The following is an 18,024-nucleotide window of genomic DNA, read 5'->3' as shown; positions in this document are numbered from 1 at the left end:
CTGAATATATGCAGATGGTTATTTGTTCCCGGATGCATTTTCATTTCTAGTGAAAATCTCCATAAATCAACGAAATCTAGATGTGCCACAAAATAGCTAAATGTTTGATAGTTCCCCATTCAAGTTTGCATTAGTAAGAGGTATTGACTGTATAGAAAGAGAAAGTAATCACACAAACAATCACAATAAAACATGTTTACCCTCACCATCATACTTGCAATTTCATTTAAACACAAATCACCTTCATAAAGATGTTCACCAGAATGTGCGTAGCAACATGATAGCAATGTTGATTTGTTATGAAATCAACCTAAAAAAATAAATAACCACAGGTTGGAAGACTACTGTCGGCAGAGGTTGTTGCAACAGATGTGGATTTTCCATGGGGTGAAACTAATATTACATAACTTGCATGTTTTTGGACTCCGTGTCTTGCGCGGGGTTACGTGTGTTCACGTGAACGTCAACACTGCTACGGGTCTATTACTAAATTACTACAGATGAGGATTACGTGAATAAACCAAACCCCATTTCTGCCATTTTATCCCCTTGCCTTGATTAGCTCAAATCAACATGCAAGTCACACTTGTAGAAGTTATTGTAGAAACGTGGTTTCTGTGAGGTGCGCGTGCCTACGCAGGCACATGTATGTACATACGTGCGCATTCATGTGCTTGTGTGTGTCCTCTCTCTTCTCTCTCCCTAGGCCCACAAGATTAACTTTGACAAGGCCAGTGGGCTGATAGAGATCCTGTTTGACCAGCTGTCTAAGGAGGACGAGGGCTCCTACACAGCCCAGCTCTGCGACGGCCGCGCCAAGAACCAGTTCACCCTGGTGCTCGTGGACGAGAGTGAGTCCATCTGGTCACCCAAACTCATCACCAGGATGTTCACACTACCGACCCAAGCTGAGCTAAACCAAGCTGTGATGAGCTGGCCTGTTTTCGCATCCACCATAGTTGCTGGAAGTGCTGAGCCAGCACAGTTTGCTTCAGATCGGCACAATAGTGTGAAAAGGGCAGCTTACTATTTCTGTGAACTCTAAAGAGCTGTAAAATGTTTGGCATGGCCTGATATATAGATTTGTTCCAATCGATTTGGTTATTGCAGTCGATGTTACTGTCTTATTGTTGGTAGTTACTACATATCCTCGGTGTGCCAGTAGGGAAGTGACCCTGTGGTTGTGTCTTTGGCAGAGTTCCGCCAGACACTGGCTCAGTCCATAGCCAACAGAATGGACTACAAGAGAAAGTCAGGTGAGTGTTCCCCTATTGGCCCCTAGTTCACCCCTGACCTCCGGGCTGGATCCAGTGCTTACTTTTGTAAATCGGGAGGTCCTGGATCACATAGTGAGTGCAGGAGGGGGGGGGGGGGGTACCGGAATACATTGAGAAAAAATGTGTCAAAAACAAAGTGGCAGTGCAGCAGACAGAGTGAACAGTCAAGTAGCCTACTGTCTACGGTGGTGAAACGGACAGCACTCTCCAAAGCATTTTAGACGGCACTGCAGTAGGCCCACATACCGGAGTATAGCTGTGGGGCTGACACAAGTCTGAATTTCTTAGAGCCTCATTTTCCAGACGTCAATGTACAGCGACCTTTTTAGACGACACTGCAGAACACACTGTGCATTGTGCACACATGCTCAGCTGTGGGGCTGACACGACCAGCATTTCATATCATTTTCAACACATCAAATGTTGCAGTTGAACAAATATCACAATATTGGAATAGAACTTCAAATAAGATAAATCAGTGTAGGCTACAGCAGAACACACACATGAGAATATATAGGCCTTCCTGTGTGAAGCACCTATTCAGATTACCTTCACAGTACTGAACAAGTTTGTAAAGGGAAAAAAATGTCCTCCCTTAGTTTTCAGAACCTCCCACAATGACTCTCCCCATGTTATGTCCATTGAACCCCTAAGAGTCCATTTCTTGCTCAAAGCCATGAGCGGGCCTGTGGCTGGGACAATTAGCTTCCTTCTAAGGATTTTCTGAAGACTCTGGCTGTAGTGTCTATTACTTCATTTTGAGTGTTAAATATTTATATTTTTTATTTAACTTTGATTTAACTAGGCAAGTCAGTTAAGAACAAATTCTTATTTACAATGATGGCCTAACCCGGACGACGCTGGGCGAATTGTGCATCGCCCTATGGGGACTCCCAATCACGGCCGGGTGTGGACCAGAGACCTCTAGCACTGAGATGGAGTGCCTTAGACCGCTGCGCCACTCGGGAGCCCTAAACTATTACCTGGGTATCCTCTTTATAGCCCTGTCTATAAGGCTTGCTGCCACCAGATGTGCCTTGGTTCGGGCATGTTCAAAAACCTTTTTTTCAGAGGACTTTTTTTACGTCGGAAGCATAGGATGTTAAATTATTGTACATCCCACCCACTCTTTTGCTAGTTTCATCACTCCCAGTGATTTCTAGACCCCAAGTTCCCCACCTTTTTTCATGTTGTACAGCCCAACTTTTAATTCTACATGACAAGCCAGGGGTTATATGTTTGATTGTTGTTGAACTGCAAATTGCACCTGCTCTGAGCACTTCGTCGGTGGATGCACTGCCCCCCTCCCCGTCTCACTCTCCTGCTGAGTCTGACTCGCTAGTAGGCCTACAAGCTAGTGGAGGTGCCGGTGGTGATGCTGAACTGGTGGGATTAGCAGCGCTGCTAGCTAAGGCATTGGCATCAGGAACAGTTTGCCCCTCACTCCTCTCCTCCGGCAACGATAGTTCTCTGGCTCGTTCTGGGTTCGATTCACCGTCTTTTTCTGGATTTTTGGACTTGAAAAAATTACGTCAAACTCGATTGCCTTTTCTTTTCCATTTTTTTTATGTGGCCTCCCACGATTCAAATTCAGTAGGGAGACGACCAGCCTAGGCTATGTAACGTGATTACATAGGGACCTCTTCACCAGCTGACCACCACTACCAAGACCCGTGTCAAGATCAGTTACTTACCCCACAAATAGGTGGCGGAACGAACAAAGTCAAATCTGCGAGGTGCCGGATTCGGCTGTCCAAAGTCCATGTGGGATGTGTTTTTATTTACTGCGAACAGTGGATAAAGATCCGATTTCTGCGTAAAAATGCTCCTGTCAAATAGGCAGCTATAACTTTAGGACATAATATATAATGCTGACACACCAGAATATGGCGAGCTTCATTGATTGACTGCCAGCAAAGACAGCCGCTGTATCTCTGGTCCAGTGGACGCAGTTAATCATTCGCTCTGTCTTTCAAGGACCCTATTTCCTGGAGTTTTTGTCATGGACCGTGACAGAGGACTGTGAGTTTATAATCAAATGCAAGGTAATTTAGAAATATCCAATATGTTGTTATCTTTGTTCTGAAATAATCACATGGATTCTGGATTCTGATATGCATGTGCGTCGTTATGAATGTATTCCGTGCACAGTGTTACTGTATCATTAGAATCCTCTGTCTTTCTGGGTCCAGGTGACCAACGTAAGCAAGGATACGATTCTGAAGTGGTTCAAGGATGGCGTGGAGACTCCAGCTGTGTATGACCAGCAGACTGGAGTCAGCACCATGACTGTGCAACAGGTACACCATACCACATCCAGTCCTCATGGGGCTGGTTTCCTGAACCCAGATTAAACTAAAACACACTTTCAATGGAGATTCTCTTTTGTGAATGTTTTTAATCCAGGACTAGGCTGAATCTGGTTCCAGGGAACTAGCCCATAATGTCACATGTCACTTTGATCAACCCCACTATTTAGCCCACAACTGGATATTTGACCTGGTGACCTTCCGGCTACAGATCCGCCTCTCTAACTATGAAGCTCCTAACCACCTAATTTTTGCAGCATAGTAATGTACACTACAGTTCAAAAGGTTTGGGGTCACTTAGAAATGTCCTTGTTTTTTCTCTATTAAAATAACATCAAATTGATCAGAAATACAGTGTAGACATTGTTAATGTTGTAAATGACTATTGTAGCTGTAAACGGCTGACATTTAATAGAATATCTACATAGGTGTACAGAGGCCCATTATCAGCAACCATCACTCCTGTGTTCCAATGGCACGTTGTGTTAGCTAATCCAAGTTTATCTTTAAGGCTAATTGATCATTAGAAAACCCTTTTGCAATTATGTTAGCACAGCTGAAAACTGATGTTCTGATTAAAGAAGCAATACAACTGGCCTTCTTTAGACTAGTTGAGTATCTGGAGCATCAGCATTTGTGGGTTTCAATTAGAGGCTCAAAATGGCCAGAAGCAAAGAACTTCTTCTGAAACTCGTCAGTGTCAGAGTCGTGTGTATAGGTGGCAGGGAAGTCACGCGCAGGAGGGTCAAACGGAGTGTAAATGGAGGCTTTTAATAAATGCCCAATTAACATGCTCCAAACACTAATATGTACATACATAAATAAACATGGGTACGAGGACCCGTCGCGCACCTATACAACCATAAAATAACACCGACATAAAACAATCTCTGACAAAGACATGAGGGGAAACAGAGGGTTACGACTTTGGCAGAAGTCGTGACAGTCAGTCTATTCTTGTTCTGAGAAATGAAGGCTATTCCATGCGAGAAATTGCCAAGAAACTGAAGATCTCATACAACGCTGTACAAGATCTACCTCAAACAGCCCGACTAACCGGTGCCTGTATGTAGCCTTGCTACTGTTATAGTCTCACTACTGTATGTAGCCTTGCTACTGTTATAGTCTCACTACTGTATATAGCCTTGCTACTGTTATAGTCTCACTACTGTATATAGCCTTGCTACTGTTATAGTCTCGCTACTGTATGTAGCCTTGCTACTGTTATAGTCTCACTACTGTATATAGTCTCCTTGCTACTGTTATAGTCTCACTACTGTATGTAGCCTTGCTACTGTTATAGTCTCACTACTGTATGTAGCCTTGCTACTGTTATAGTCTCGCTACTGTATATAGCCTTGCTACTGTTATAGTCTCACTACTGTATGTAGCCTTGCTACTGTTATAGTCTCACTACTGTATGTAGCCTTGCTACTGTTATAGTCTCACTACTGTATATAGCCTTGCTACTGTTATAGTCTCACTACTGTATGTAGCCTTGCTACTGTTATAGTCTCACTACTGTATGTAGCCTTGCTACTGTTATAGTCTCACTACTGTATGTAGCCTCGCTACTGTTATAGTCTCACTACTGTATGTAGCCTTGCTACTGTTATAGTCTCACTACTGTATGTAGCCTTGCTACTGTTATAGTCTCACTACTGTATATAGCCTCGCTACTGTTATAGTCTCACTACTGTATGCCTAGCTCTCGCTACTGTTATAGTCTCACTACTGTATGTAGCCTTGCTACTGTTATAGTCTCACTACTCTATGTTGCCACTCGCTACTGTTATAGTCTCACTACTGTATATAGCCTCGCTACTGTTATAGTCTCACTACTGTATATAGCCTCGCTACTGTTATAGTCTCACTACTGTACTTGTAGCCTTGCTACTGTTATAGTCTCACTACTGTATATAGCCTCGCTACTGTTATAGTCTCACTACTGTATATAGCCATGCTACTGTTATAGTCTCACTACTCTATGTAGCCTTGCTACTGTTATAGTCTCACTACTGTATATAGCCATGCTACTGTTATAGTCTCACTACTGTATGTAGCCTCGCTACTGTTATAGTCTCACTACTGTATGTAGCCTCGCTACTGTTATAGTCTCACTACTGTATGTAGCCTTGCTACTGTTATAGTCTCACTACTGTATGTAGCCTTGCTACTGTTATAGTCTCACTACTCTATGTAGCCTTGCTACTGTTATAGTCTCACTACTGTATATAGCCTCGCTACTGTTATAGTCTCACTACTGTATGTAGCCTCGCTACTGTTATAGTCTCACTACTGTATGTAGCCTTGCTACTGTTATAGTCTCACTACTGTATATAGCCTCGCTACTGTTATAGTCTCACTACTGTATGTAGCCTTGCTACTGTTATAGTCTCACTACTGTATGTAGCCTTGCTACTGTTATAGTCTCACTACTGTATGTAGCCTTGCTACTGTTATAGTCTCACTACTGTATATAGCCTTGCTACTGTTATAGTCTCACTACTGTATGTAGCCTTGCTACTGTTATAGTCTCACTACTGTATAGCCTCTCACTACTGTATGTAGCCTTGCTACTGTTATAGTCTCACTACTGTATATAGCCTCGCTACTGTTATAGTCTCACTACTGTATGTAGCCTTGCTACTGTTATAGTCTCACTACTGTATGTAGCCTTGCTACTGTTATAGTCTCACTACTGTTATAGCCTCACTACTGTTATAGTCTCACTACTGTATATAGCCTACTGTTATAGTCTCACTACTGTATGTAGCCTTGCTACTGTTATAGTCTCACTGTATATAGCCTCGCTACTGTTATAGTCTCACTACTGTATGTAGCCTTGCTACTGTTATAGTCTCACTACTGTATATAGCCTCGCTGTTATGTTATAGTCTCACTACTGTATATAGCCTGTATATAGCTACTGTTATAGTCTCACTACTGTATATAGTCTCACTACTGTATATAGCCTGTTATAGTCTCACTACTGTATATAGCCTTGCTACTGTTATAGTCTCACTACTGTATATAGCCTCGCTACTGTTATAGTCTCACTACTGTATATAGCCTTGCTACTGTTATAGTCTCACTACTGTATATAGCCTTGCTACTGTTATAGTCTCACTACTGTATATAGCCTTGCTACTGTTATAGTCTCACTACTGTATATAGCCTTGCTACTGTTATAGTCTCACTACTGTATGTAGCCTTGCTACTGTTATAGTCTCACTACTGTATGGAGCCTGTTATAGTCTCACTACTGTATGTAGCCTTGCTACTGTTATAGTCTCACTACTGTTATAGTCTCACTACTGTATGGAGCCTCGCTACTGTTATAGTCTCACTACTGTATATAGCTCACTACTGTATATAGCTACTGTTATAGTCTCACTACTGTATGGAGCCTCTACTGTTACTGTTATAGTCTCACTACTGTTATGTCTCACTCACTACTGTTATAGTCTCACTACTGTATATAGCCTCGTTATAGTCTCACTACTGTATATAGCCTTGCTACTGTTATAGTCTCACTACTGTATATAGCCTCGCTACTGTTATAGTCTCACTACTGTATGGAGCCTTGCTACTGTTATAGTCTCACTACTGTATGGAGCCTTGCTACTGTTATAGTCTCACTACTGTATATAGCCTCGCTACTGTTATAGTCTCACTACTGTATGGAGCCTCGCTACTGTTATAGTCTCACTACTGTATACTGTTATAGTCTCACTACTGTATATAGCCTCGCTACTGTTATAGTCTCACTACTGTATATAGCCTTGCTACTGTTATAGTCTCACTACTGTATGTAGCCTCGCTACTGTTATAGTCTCACTACTGTATATAGCCTCTACTGTTATAGTCTCACTGTTATAGTCTCACTACTGTATATAGCCTCGCTACTGTTATAGTCTCACTACTGTATGTTATAGAGCCTTGCTACTGTTATAGTCTCACTACTGTATGGAGCCTCGCTACTGTTATAGTCTCACTACTGCCTATGTAGCCACTACGCTACTGTTATAGTCTCACTACTGTATATAGCCTTACTGTTATAGCTCACTACTGTATAGCCTTGCTACTGTTATAGTCTCACTACTGTATATAGCCTACTGTTATAGTCTCACTGTTATACTGTCTCACTACTGTATATAGCCTCGCTACTGTTATAGTCTCACTACTGTATGTAGCCTACTGCTACTGTTATAGTCTCACTACTCTATGTAGCCTTGCTACTGTTATAGTCTCACTGTTATAGTCTCACTACTGTATATAGCCTCTGTATGCTACTGTTATAGTCTCACTACTGTATGTAGCCTCGCTACTGTTATAGTCTCACTACTGTAGCCTGCTAGCTCACTACTGTATGCCTACTGTTATAGTCTCACTACTGTATGTAGCCTCACTACTGTTATAGTCTCACTACTGTATGTAGCCTTGCTACTGTTATAGCCACTACTGCTACTGTTATAGTCTCACTACTGTAGCCTATAGCTCACTACTGTATATAGCCTTGCTACTGTTATAGTCTCACTACTGTATATAGCCTCGCTACTGTTATAGTCTCACTACTGTATATAGCCTTGCTACTGTTATAGTCTCACTACTGTATATAGCCTCGCTACTGTTATAGTCTCACTACTGTATATAGCCTTGCTACTGTTATAGTCTCACTACTGTATATAGCCTCGCTACTGTTATAGTCTCACTACTGTATATAGCCTTGCTACTGTTATAGTCTCACTACTGTATATAGCCTTGCTACTGTTATAGTCTCACTGTATATAGCCTTGCTACTGTTATAGTCTCACTACTGTATAGTCTCACTACTGTATAGCCTTGCTACTGTTATAGTCTCACTACTGTATATAGCCATGCTACTGTTATAGTCTCACTACTGTATATAGCCTTGCTACTGTTATAGTCTCACTACTGTATGGAGCCTCGCTACTGTTATTTTTCACTGTCTTTTTACTGCTGTTTTAATTTTTTTACTATTGTTCACCTAATACCTTTTTTGTACTGTTGGTTAGAGCCTGAGAGTAAGAATTTCACTGTAAGGTCTACCTGCTGTATTCGCCGCACGTGACAAATAACATTTGATTTGATTTGACTCCTCGCTTCACAGAACAGCACAAACTGCCTCTCGCCAGAATAGAAAGAGGAGTGGGAGGCCCCAGTGCACAACTGAGCAAGAGGACAAGTACATTAGTGTCTAGTTTGAGAAACAGATGCCTCACAAGTCCTCAACTGGCAGGTCCATTAAATAGTAACCGCAAACGCCAGTCTCAACGTCAACAATGAAGAGGCGACTCTGGGATGCTGGCCGTCGAGGCAGAGTTCCTCTGTCCAGTGTCTGTGTTCTTTTACTCATCTTAATCTTTTATTTTAATCGGCCAGTCTGAGATATGGCTTTTTCTTTGCAACTCTGCCCAGCATCCCGGAGTCGCCACTTCACTGTTGACGTTGAGACAAGTGTTTTGCAGGTATTATTTAATGCTCAGTCCCCTCCTGTACTCCCTGCTCACTCATGACTGCACGGCCAGGCACAACTCCAACACCATCATTAAGTTAAGATTTGGCATGGGTCCTTCGATCCTCAAAAGGTTCTACAACTGCACCATTGAGAGCATCCTGACAGGTTGCATCACTGCCTGGTATGGCAACTGCTCAGCCTCCGACCACAAGGCACTACAGAGGGTAGTGCGTAAGGCCCAGTACATCACTGGGGCCACGCTTCCTGCCATCCAGGACCTATATACGAGGTGGTGTCAGAGGAAGGCCCTGAAAATAGTCAGACTCCAGCCCCCCCTAGTCATAGACTGTTCTCTCTGCTACCGCATGACAAAGGTACTGGAGCGCCAAGTCTAGGTCCAAGAGGCTTCTAAACAGCTTCTTCCCCCAATCCATAAGACTCCGGAACATCTAATCAAATGGCTACCCAGACTATTTGCGTCCCCCTCCCCTTTTACGCAGCTGCTGCTCTCTGTTATTATCTATGCATAGTCACTTTAATAACTCTACCTACATTACCTCAATTACCTCGACTAACTGGTGCCCCCACACATTGTCTCTGTACCAGTACCCCCTGTATATTGTCTCGCGATTGTTATTTTACTGCTGCTCTTTAACTACTTGTTATTTTTATTTCTTATTCTTATTTGTATTTTTCTAACTGCTTTGTTGGTTAAGGGCTTGTAAGTAAGCATTTCACTGTAAGGTCTACACCAGTTGTATTCGGCGCATGTGACTAGTACAATTTGATTTGATCAGTGATCATCACACACACACAGAATGTGTCAGAGTGTCTCTACAGTATGAGTGTTTATAGATCATTGCATGATTACCCACCGGGCACACACTGGTTGAATCAACGTTGCTTCCACGTCATTTCAATGAAATTACGGTGAACCAATGTGGAATAGACATTGAATTGGCGTCTGTGCCCTGTGGGTAGGATTGTCTGTGTACAGAAAGTCAAATGTGTTTAGGGTATTCTCAAACCCTGTGTGTATGTGCGTGCTGACGTGCCTGTGTGTGTGTCATAATGATTGACTGTTTTTTCTCTCTGGTGAATCTCAGGTGACTAAGAAGGAGGCAGGCCACTACAAAGCCGTGGCGTCTGATGATAGAGGACAGGATGTCAGCACACTGGAGTTACTAGATGAAGGTGAGATGTCGTGGCACTGTCATGGACAACCACAGACATGGGCCCATGTTTGTAAAGCAATCAGTTTTGCTTCGTAGAGCCTAATGAATATGATGACTTGGACTGGGGGGGACCTGATCCTAGATCAGCACTAGTACTCTGGGAAGCTTTGTGAATACGGGCCCCGGTCTAGCCAAAATATCAGGGAAATGTTAGTCTCTCAAGTTACATTGTTATGAGGCAATTTCAAAGTGCATTATTGTTATGTCTCATGATTATTCTGAAGATGCAGAAACTGAGACTGCACATAGTGTAATATTATGCATAGAGGTTAATGAACATTATAAACTGGGTGTTTTGAGCTCTGAATGCTGATTGGCTGAAAGCCATAGAATAACAGACCATTTATCACGGGTATGACAAAAAAATAGTTCTTACTGTTGGTAACCAGTTTATAATAGCAATAAGGCACCTTGGGTGTTTGTGGTATATGGCCAATATACCACTGCTAATGACTGTATCCAGGCGTTCATAGAATGTCCTATATGGACTTTGGTCAGCCGGATGGGAGACACTTTTGTTGACTCTTGTTGGCCCCGGCAGGAACACTGTAGACCAATCACAGCGCTTAGAGACCCAGCCCAGAGGTCAGAGGTGAACCAGGGGCCAATAGGGGAACACTCACGCGTTGCATCATTGATAAGAACAGCCCTTAGCTGTGGTATATTTGCCATGTACCACACCTCCACAGACCTTATCGCTTAAATAGAGCCCAATGTCTGGAGATATAATTATTCTGTCTTTATTTACAGAGTATGACAAGCTCCTACAGCTCCTGAGCAAACAGTGTGGTAAGTTCAGCATGGATTTCCTAATACTATTACGCCAACATTTCAGTACCGAAACAGGAGTGACTTCTCAAGCATTCTTATGAACAATTTTTGGATGGGAACAACGAAGTCATTAAATGATGAAGGATCGGCCCCCTTTTTAAAATTTTCACCTAAAATGACATACCCAAATCTAACTGCCTGTAACTCGGGCCCTAAAGCAAGGATATGTATTTTCTTGGTACCATTTGAAAGGAAACACTTTGAATGTTGTGGAAATGTAAAAGGAATGTAGGAGAATATAACACATTAGATCTGGTAAAAGATCATAAAGAAAAAAACAACCGTTATTTCGTATTTTTTGTACCGTCTTTCAAATGCAAGAAAATGGCCATACTGAGCCTGCCCTGTTAACTGTCAATATCCCAACAATTACATTCTGTCACAGAGTATCATCTCTCTGAATTGGACTTTTTCCTCTCTCTGTGGCACAGCGCTGTCTGCAGGCCCAGTGAGGATTCAATGCACTGCTATGGGCTTCAAGCTCTACTGCTCTCTCAAGTACTATATCAGCTACATGAAGACCAGCTGGCACTTCAAGTGAGTTCCCTGGCCTGGCCTCTGTACTCTGCCCTGCCACACGGGCTGTGCTCCAGGCCTGCTGTATCCACTTTGTCTACATTATACAGTCAGCCTATGCTATACAGAGTAGGGTGAAGTTGCCCCTAGGCGCTGAGCTTGGGTCAGTTTAGCATTTTCCCCGCTAATTGTTAAGGTTTGGATTGGGGGAGGGGAAGTTGATCCTAAATCTGTGTCTAAGGGAAACATCATACAGTGAACAGAGACTGGACTTTTATCGCCACCTGCTGGCAGCTTTTATGGTTTGCACCAACCACCAACCCTGGTTCTACAGAGTTACGGAACAGGGCGGGCTTTTGTTCTAATCCAGCATTAACACACCTCATTCAACTAATAGACTAATCATTAAGACTTTGATTAGTTGAATCAGCTGTGTTGATGCCTGTCTGGAGCAAGAGCCTGCACATCCTGTACCTCTCCATTACCAGAGCTGATGACAACGCAACACGGAAAAAACACATGAATTTCACCTGAACACAGGTGGAGTGTTCCAAAAACACGTCTTCATGTGATCTTATGTGAAGTTAATGTGACAACATGTAACTCAACATGTGATAACACGAAACTACACTCGTGAAGTCGTGATTTTTCTGTAAGGGCACTGCTGTAGCAACATGGTTTGTTGTCTAATTTTAACTCAGAGTTGCTTTAGCATTTGTGTTTTTCTTCACATCGCCCCACAGGTTCCTTAGTGAGACAGTCTGAGCCCTTAATCCCAAATCCATCTCATCTCACCAGTTTGAAAAAAGACCAAACGTAAAGGCTTTTACAAACAGACTGAACAAGTGAAGCCCTCAGACATAAATAGTCATGGCCTTGTATGGAAGTATCTTTTGTTGGATTTTAGAAAAACAATATTCTATTCAATTGTATTAACATATTCTATTTCATTGTGTACCAGGGAGAGTAGGATTGACCAGTTGGAGAGGTGTAAGCCTGGCAGCAGTATGCAGAAGCTGTGGGTCGAGGTCTTTGCGCCCACGGAGAACGATAAGGGGAAGTACACTCTGGAGATGTTTGATGGTCAAGAAAAGCACACCCGCTCACTAGACCTATCTGGACAAGGTTAGTCTGACCAGTCTGATTCACTCAAAAAGCAGTATCGTCTCAAAGCAGTTAAGCGAAATAGGCTTCATACAGGGGTTTTACTGCTTCAGATTCATGTCAATGTCTTCAGAGCTGGAATGTAAAACTTCCGAATTGGACTATTATTACTCAATTATAATTCAATGTGTCTGCAATCTTGATCTACATTCACATCTTTCGAGACAGGCAGTTAATGAATATTACACTCTTCCTAAATACTTTTACAGTAATCTATATTGAATTATCTCTCTCTTTCTCTCTTCAAAAGCCTTTGCTGATGCTCTGTTGGAATACCAGAGGTTGAAGTAAGTGCAGTACCATATTGATGGTGCGTTCCCAGCATGCCTTGCAGTGGTAAACACTAACACAAACAATTGCAGGTACTATTTTCAATCACTATTCTCACATGGGCAAACAGAAAACGGTTCTATATTCAATATTGATGAGTTGACATATAGTATGGCAATGAAACCATTTGCAAATGTATTTACCAGTTTTTACCCTTGCTTTTTGCTACAAAGGCAAGTGGCGGTTGCTGAGAAAAGTGAGTAGCCTACTCTTTCATTGTTTCTTAATAATTGCATTTTCTGTACACTGGAATGATTGAATGAGCTTCCTGTGGATGATTAAAAGGGAGTAAATGTCCTTCTCATTGCTTTAGATCGGGCCAGGGTGACCAAGGGGCTACCAGATGTGGTGGCTATCATGGAGAATAAGGTAGGTTAACTTTGGGAAATAATACTGTCCTATTACGTGGTTACCATGTTCACCAGTACTTCATTATCCTTTACGTCCAATTTGTGTGATTGTACTGTTAGACCAATGAGTAGAAGTGCTGATCTAGGATTAGTTTAGCCTTTTAGATCATAATGAATACAATTAAATGGACAAGGGGGACTGATCTAAGATCAGCATCTTCTCCAATACGTATTTCTTTTTAAATAACCTTACCTGCCCATGTCAACAGTGATAAGTGATATTTGGTCATTTTTCCTATTTACATTGACTGTTGTGAATCATGTCATCTTTATTTCCCTCTCTCCTCCTCAGTCTCTGTGTCTGACCTGCTTCACTGATGGTGACCCTGCGCCAGAGATGTTCTGGCTGAGGAACGACAAAGGCATCGCCTCGGGGGGCCAGTTCAACATCGCCAACGAGAATAAGTGCAGCACTCTGACTGTAAACAACGTGACTAGCGAGGACACGGGCAACTACAGCATCTTTGTGCGCAACCAGTACGGCACTCAGACGGTCAACGTGACCGTGAGTGTGTACAAGCACGGCGAGAAGCCTCCGCCCGATGCAGTGGAGATGTAAGGAAGGAAGGAGTGTTGGTTTTGTTGCCCTAAGAGAGGATTCCAACTGGGCACAGACGTCAATTCAATGTCTTTTCCACGCTGGTTCCACATGATATGGAAACCACGTTGATTCGACCAGTGTGTGCCCAGTGGGTTGTGTTTGTATGGTGGTTCAGCCAGTTAGTTTTCATGGGGTTCAATTAGAGTTATACTGAGGAGTGAAATATAAGAAGCAGTTCATATTTCTGGCATTGGGATGTAAGCAATGACTAAGAAGTTACATGTGCAAGAGGGAATGCGGTCAATTTGTGGCCCAGTCAAAACTGCAATAGCCTGTATTCTTGTGTCATTATACTACCAATAAATATCCCAAGAGTGTCAGCTATAATTTTATGATGTCGCCCCTTTCTTTCTGGAGCAATTAAATAATAGGACCTGTGAGCAGGGACGAGAAAGCTCGGAAGTAGGATTCGTTGGCCAGGGCGAGCACGTTAAATGTTCATTCCATGTCTTGACAGCAGCAGACTTGATCCGAATTCCAATTATCTCCCATGTTGTACTTCACCAGACGTGTCATGTTAGTCATTGCACATGGAGCAGATTACAGAGGTGCAACGACACGTCAAGTGCGTTTTTACACATCAACCTAATTCATGCTTTGACCTCCGTGTATAATGAGGCAGCAATCTCGCTCATTCAGAGTCTGCACCTGCAGCTTAAGTAGGTCTATTAGCCTGTTAGCTCTCCACATACCGTATTTGTCATATCATGCGTCTCTGCAATCGCTTGTGTGCTGCTAATAAAGTCATTTGATCTTGGTGGCTTGACACGGTTTCATTCACCTCAACATGCTTCTGATGTTATTGTTTGCACTGTTTGAGATGTCTGCCGGAGGGATTCGTCATTCAATGATTATTAGAAACAATTATTATGCGAGCAAAGAGTAGCTAAGACATGTCTTCTGAACTGATAGACAAGCTTTTGTCCAAGGTGTCATTCACCCATCGCCTGGTTAAACAGTGGAGTAGGAAGATTCCACAGGACATCAGACCTGGGTTTGAATACTATTCAAACAGTTTCAGAGTTTGCTTTAGCCTGCCCGGAGTGCCATATGGTCTGGTTTGCACTTTTGCAACTATTTTACCGGTTCCATTGTACTAGGCACGCTCGATAAAGCCCAGCTAAAGTATTCAAAATGATTTCATACAGCAATTTAACCCAGGTCTGCATTTAGGACAGTATTGCAAGAAGGGCTCTCCCGAAACAAACTTGAGATCTGTGTGTCAGAAGTTTCAGAATCTATTGGGATGAGTAAAACCCATGCATATGTCATTTTATGACTATACGATAGCACAGCTCGGACATAACGTACTCTTCCGCATCCCAAGACAACTGGAAGTTGGGGTCATGCCAGACAGAGATGTAAGTGAACTCTGGGTTGTTCAAACAATGAGGAACATTACTTCAGAGGCTGTGTTACTGATTAGACACAGAGGCACAGAGCGGAGCCCCTTCTACCTGCTGATATAAGTAGCTGTGAGGGACACAGTGCCGTTTCTACATTTGTGTTGAGCTTCGCACAGCTGTCTCACCTATTTTGGTGAAGGAGGAGAAACCGGACCGGTACAGACACAGACGACATGGCCTTCAGTGGAACGTGGCAGGTGTATGCTCAGGAGAACTACGAGGAGTTCCTCAGGGCCATCTGTGAGTTTCCTAAAGATTCATTACATTGCACCTATAGGGTTGTTTAGGGCTGAATCTGAAATGTATGTGCTTGATTCCTCGTGTCCTCTTTCTCAAAACTCATTGGAGGCTAGAAGATTAATGGTACCTCCCCTCTGACCCTCTCATCTAATGAGTTTTGAAAAGGAGAGAGGATGTAAGGAATCAAGGAAATACAAGAGATTCGACTATAGATTCCCAACTATGACCCAAAATGAAAAGGTAGGGTTTGCCTCCATATATATGCCATTTAGCAGACGCTTTTATCCAAAGCGACTTACAGTCATGTGTGCATACATTCTACGTATGGGTGGTCCCGGGGATCGAACCCACTACCCTGGCGTTACAAGCGCCATGCTCTACCAACTGAGCTACAGAAGGACCATGGGTCCAATCCTAAGCTAATGAGTCAACCTCCTGCCCATCCATCAGCACTCCCAGAAGACGTTATCAAGCTGGCCAAAGACATCAAGCCCGTGACTGAGATCCAGCAGAACGGCAATGACTTCGTCATCACCTCCAAAACTCCTGGAAAGTCCATCACTAACTCCTTCACCATCGGCAAAGAGGCTGACATCACCACCATGGATGGCAAGAAGCTCAAGGTAGGCAATCCCAATTTACCTGTCTGGTGAATCTATACATATGAAAGTATTGATTGATTCACTGACATATTGTTAAATCGACAGGTTTCATCTTTGAATTGAAGTCCAGCAATGCTTGGTAGTTTAAAAGTTCTGTCTTATGGATGTTCTGTCTTCTGAGGGAGGGGGGGTCAAGACGATCGTCTTGTATCTGCAGTTAGTGTTATGTCTTGTTCAGTCTTCCAAGTTTCTTAGCTCATCTGTCGTCACTCGTTATTGCTACACATTACTGATCGCCTCTCTCTTCTCTGGCCCCTACAGTGCACGGTCAGACTGGCGGGAGGGAAGCTGATGTGCAACACAGACAAATTCACACACATCCAGGAGCTCAAAGGCGGAGAGATGGTTGAGGTAATTTGACCTAATGTTGGTAACACTGAAGAATAACACACTACACATCTGTCAGTACAGTGTGTCAAACATCAGCATATACAGTTGTGACATATGGGGCACAGGTCAAACAAGCTGGCTATTTCTACCTTAGGTGGTTTTATTTGTATAATAGTGACCTGACCACAGTAACTAAACACTTTTCACTACCTCACCCATTTCAGACGCTGACAGTGGGCTCTACGTCACTCATCAGGAGGAGCAAAAAGTTGTAAACCTGGAATGGTAGCAGGCAGGGGGCAGTCCTTGGCTATTTAAATAAACTTGCTTGACGTAAAACGTGTGGTTTATTACGTGTGCTGTGAACATGCTGCTGTGCATCATCTAATACACAGTAAACACTGATTGGATAACAGAAAAGTATTCAATCTACACTACCGGTCAAAAGTCTTAGACCAACTACTCATTCAAGGGTTTTTCCTTGCTTTTCACAATTTTCTACATTGTAGAATAATAGTGAAGACATCAAAACTATGAAATAACACATATAGAATCATGTAGTAACCAAAAAAGTGTTAAACAAATACATATCTATTTTATATTTGAGATTCTTCAAATATTCCACCCTTTGCGATATTACTGCACGGGTTGGAACTAGAAGCACAAGCATTTCGCTACATTCACATTCACATCTGCTAACCATGTGTATGAGACCAATACAATTTTATTTTATTTTATTTGCCTTGATGACAGCTTTGCACACTCTTGGCATTCTCTCAACCAGCTTCGACTGGATTGCTTTTCCAACAGTCTTGAAGGAGTTCCCGCATATACTGAGCACTTGTTGGCTGCTTTTCCTTCACTCTGCAGTCCAACTCATCCCAAATCACCTCAATTTGATTGAGTTTTGGGGATTGTGGAGGCCAGGTCATCTGATTCAGCACTTCATCCCTCTCTTTCTTGGTCAAATAGCACTTACACAGCCTGGAGGTGTGTTGGGTCATTGTCCTGTTGAAAACCAAATGATTGTTCCACTAAGCACAAACCAGATGGGATGGTTTATCGCTACAGAATGCTGTGGTAGCCATGCTGATTAAGTGTGCCTTTGAATTGTAAATAGATCACAGTGTCACCAGCAAACACCCCCAAGCCACCTCTTCCTCCATGCTTTACAGTGGGAAATACCTATGGGGAGATCATCTGTTCACCCACACCGCATCTCACATAGACA

General features: G+C 42.8%; 2 protein-coding genes across 3 annotated transcripts in view; both read left to right on the top strand.

Moving 5' to 3' along the window:
• Positions 1–14,482, top strand: part of myom3 (myomesin 3) — a 74,336-nt gene extending 59,854 nt beyond the window's left edge. Inside the window, exons 26-37 of one of the 2 annotated variants that reach the window (XR_008090375.1) lie at positions 707–851; positions 1,197–1,256; positions 3,255–3,322; positions 3,470–3,577; positions 10,175–10,262; positions 11,054–11,092; positions 11,566–11,671; positions 12,612–12,775; positions 13,065–13,176; positions 13,318–13,340; positions 13,458–13,513; positions 13,847–13,916. Coding sequence is in view for 1 of the 2 variants with exons in the window: in XM_052494155.1 (XP_052350115.1) it covers positions 707–851; positions 1,197–1,256; positions 3,255–3,322; positions 3,470–3,577; positions 10,175–10,262; positions 11,054–11,092; positions 11,566–11,671; positions 12,612–12,775; positions 13,065–13,101; positions 13,318–13,340; positions 13,458–13,513; positions 13,847–14,113 (1,161 nt within the window). In the remaining variant the exon portion in view is untranslated. Of the gene's footprint in view, positions 1–706; positions 852–1,196; positions 1,257–3,254; positions 3,323–3,469; positions 3,578–10,174; positions 10,263–11,053; positions 11,093–11,565; positions 11,672–12,611; positions 12,776–13,064; positions 13,177–13,317; positions 13,341–13,457; positions 13,514–13,846 lie in introns of both variants that reach the window. The other variant, XM_052494155.1, reaches the window with a different exon arrangement.
• A 1,115-nt stretch (positions 14,483–15,597) lies between these two features.
• LOC118373628 (fatty acid-binding protein 10-A, liver basic) lies at positions 15,598–17,132 on the top strand. Its single transcript, XM_035759816.1, has 4 exons — positions 15,598–15,801; positions 16,252–16,424; positions 16,725–16,814; positions 17,018–17,132. The coding sequence occupies exons 1-4, from the start codon at positions 15,735–15,737 to the stop codon at positions 17,066–17,068; spliced, it is 381 nt and encodes a 126-aa protein (XP_035615709.1). The 5' UTR covers positions 15,598–15,734; the 3' UTR covers positions 17,069–17,132.
• Positions 17,133–18,024: the final 892 nt, after the last annotated feature.

Source organism: Oncorhynchus keta, chromosome 34, assembly GCF_023373465.1.
Source record: "Oncorhynchus keta strain PuntledgeMale-10-30-2019 chromosome 34, Oket_V2, whole genome shotgun sequence".
Taxonomy (NCBI): Eukaryota; Metazoa; Chordata; class Actinopteri; order Salmoniformes; family Salmonidae; genus Oncorhynchus; species Oncorhynchus keta.
Note: the sequence above shows the minus strand (reverse complement) of the source record. Positions and strands in the feature narration are given on the sequence as shown.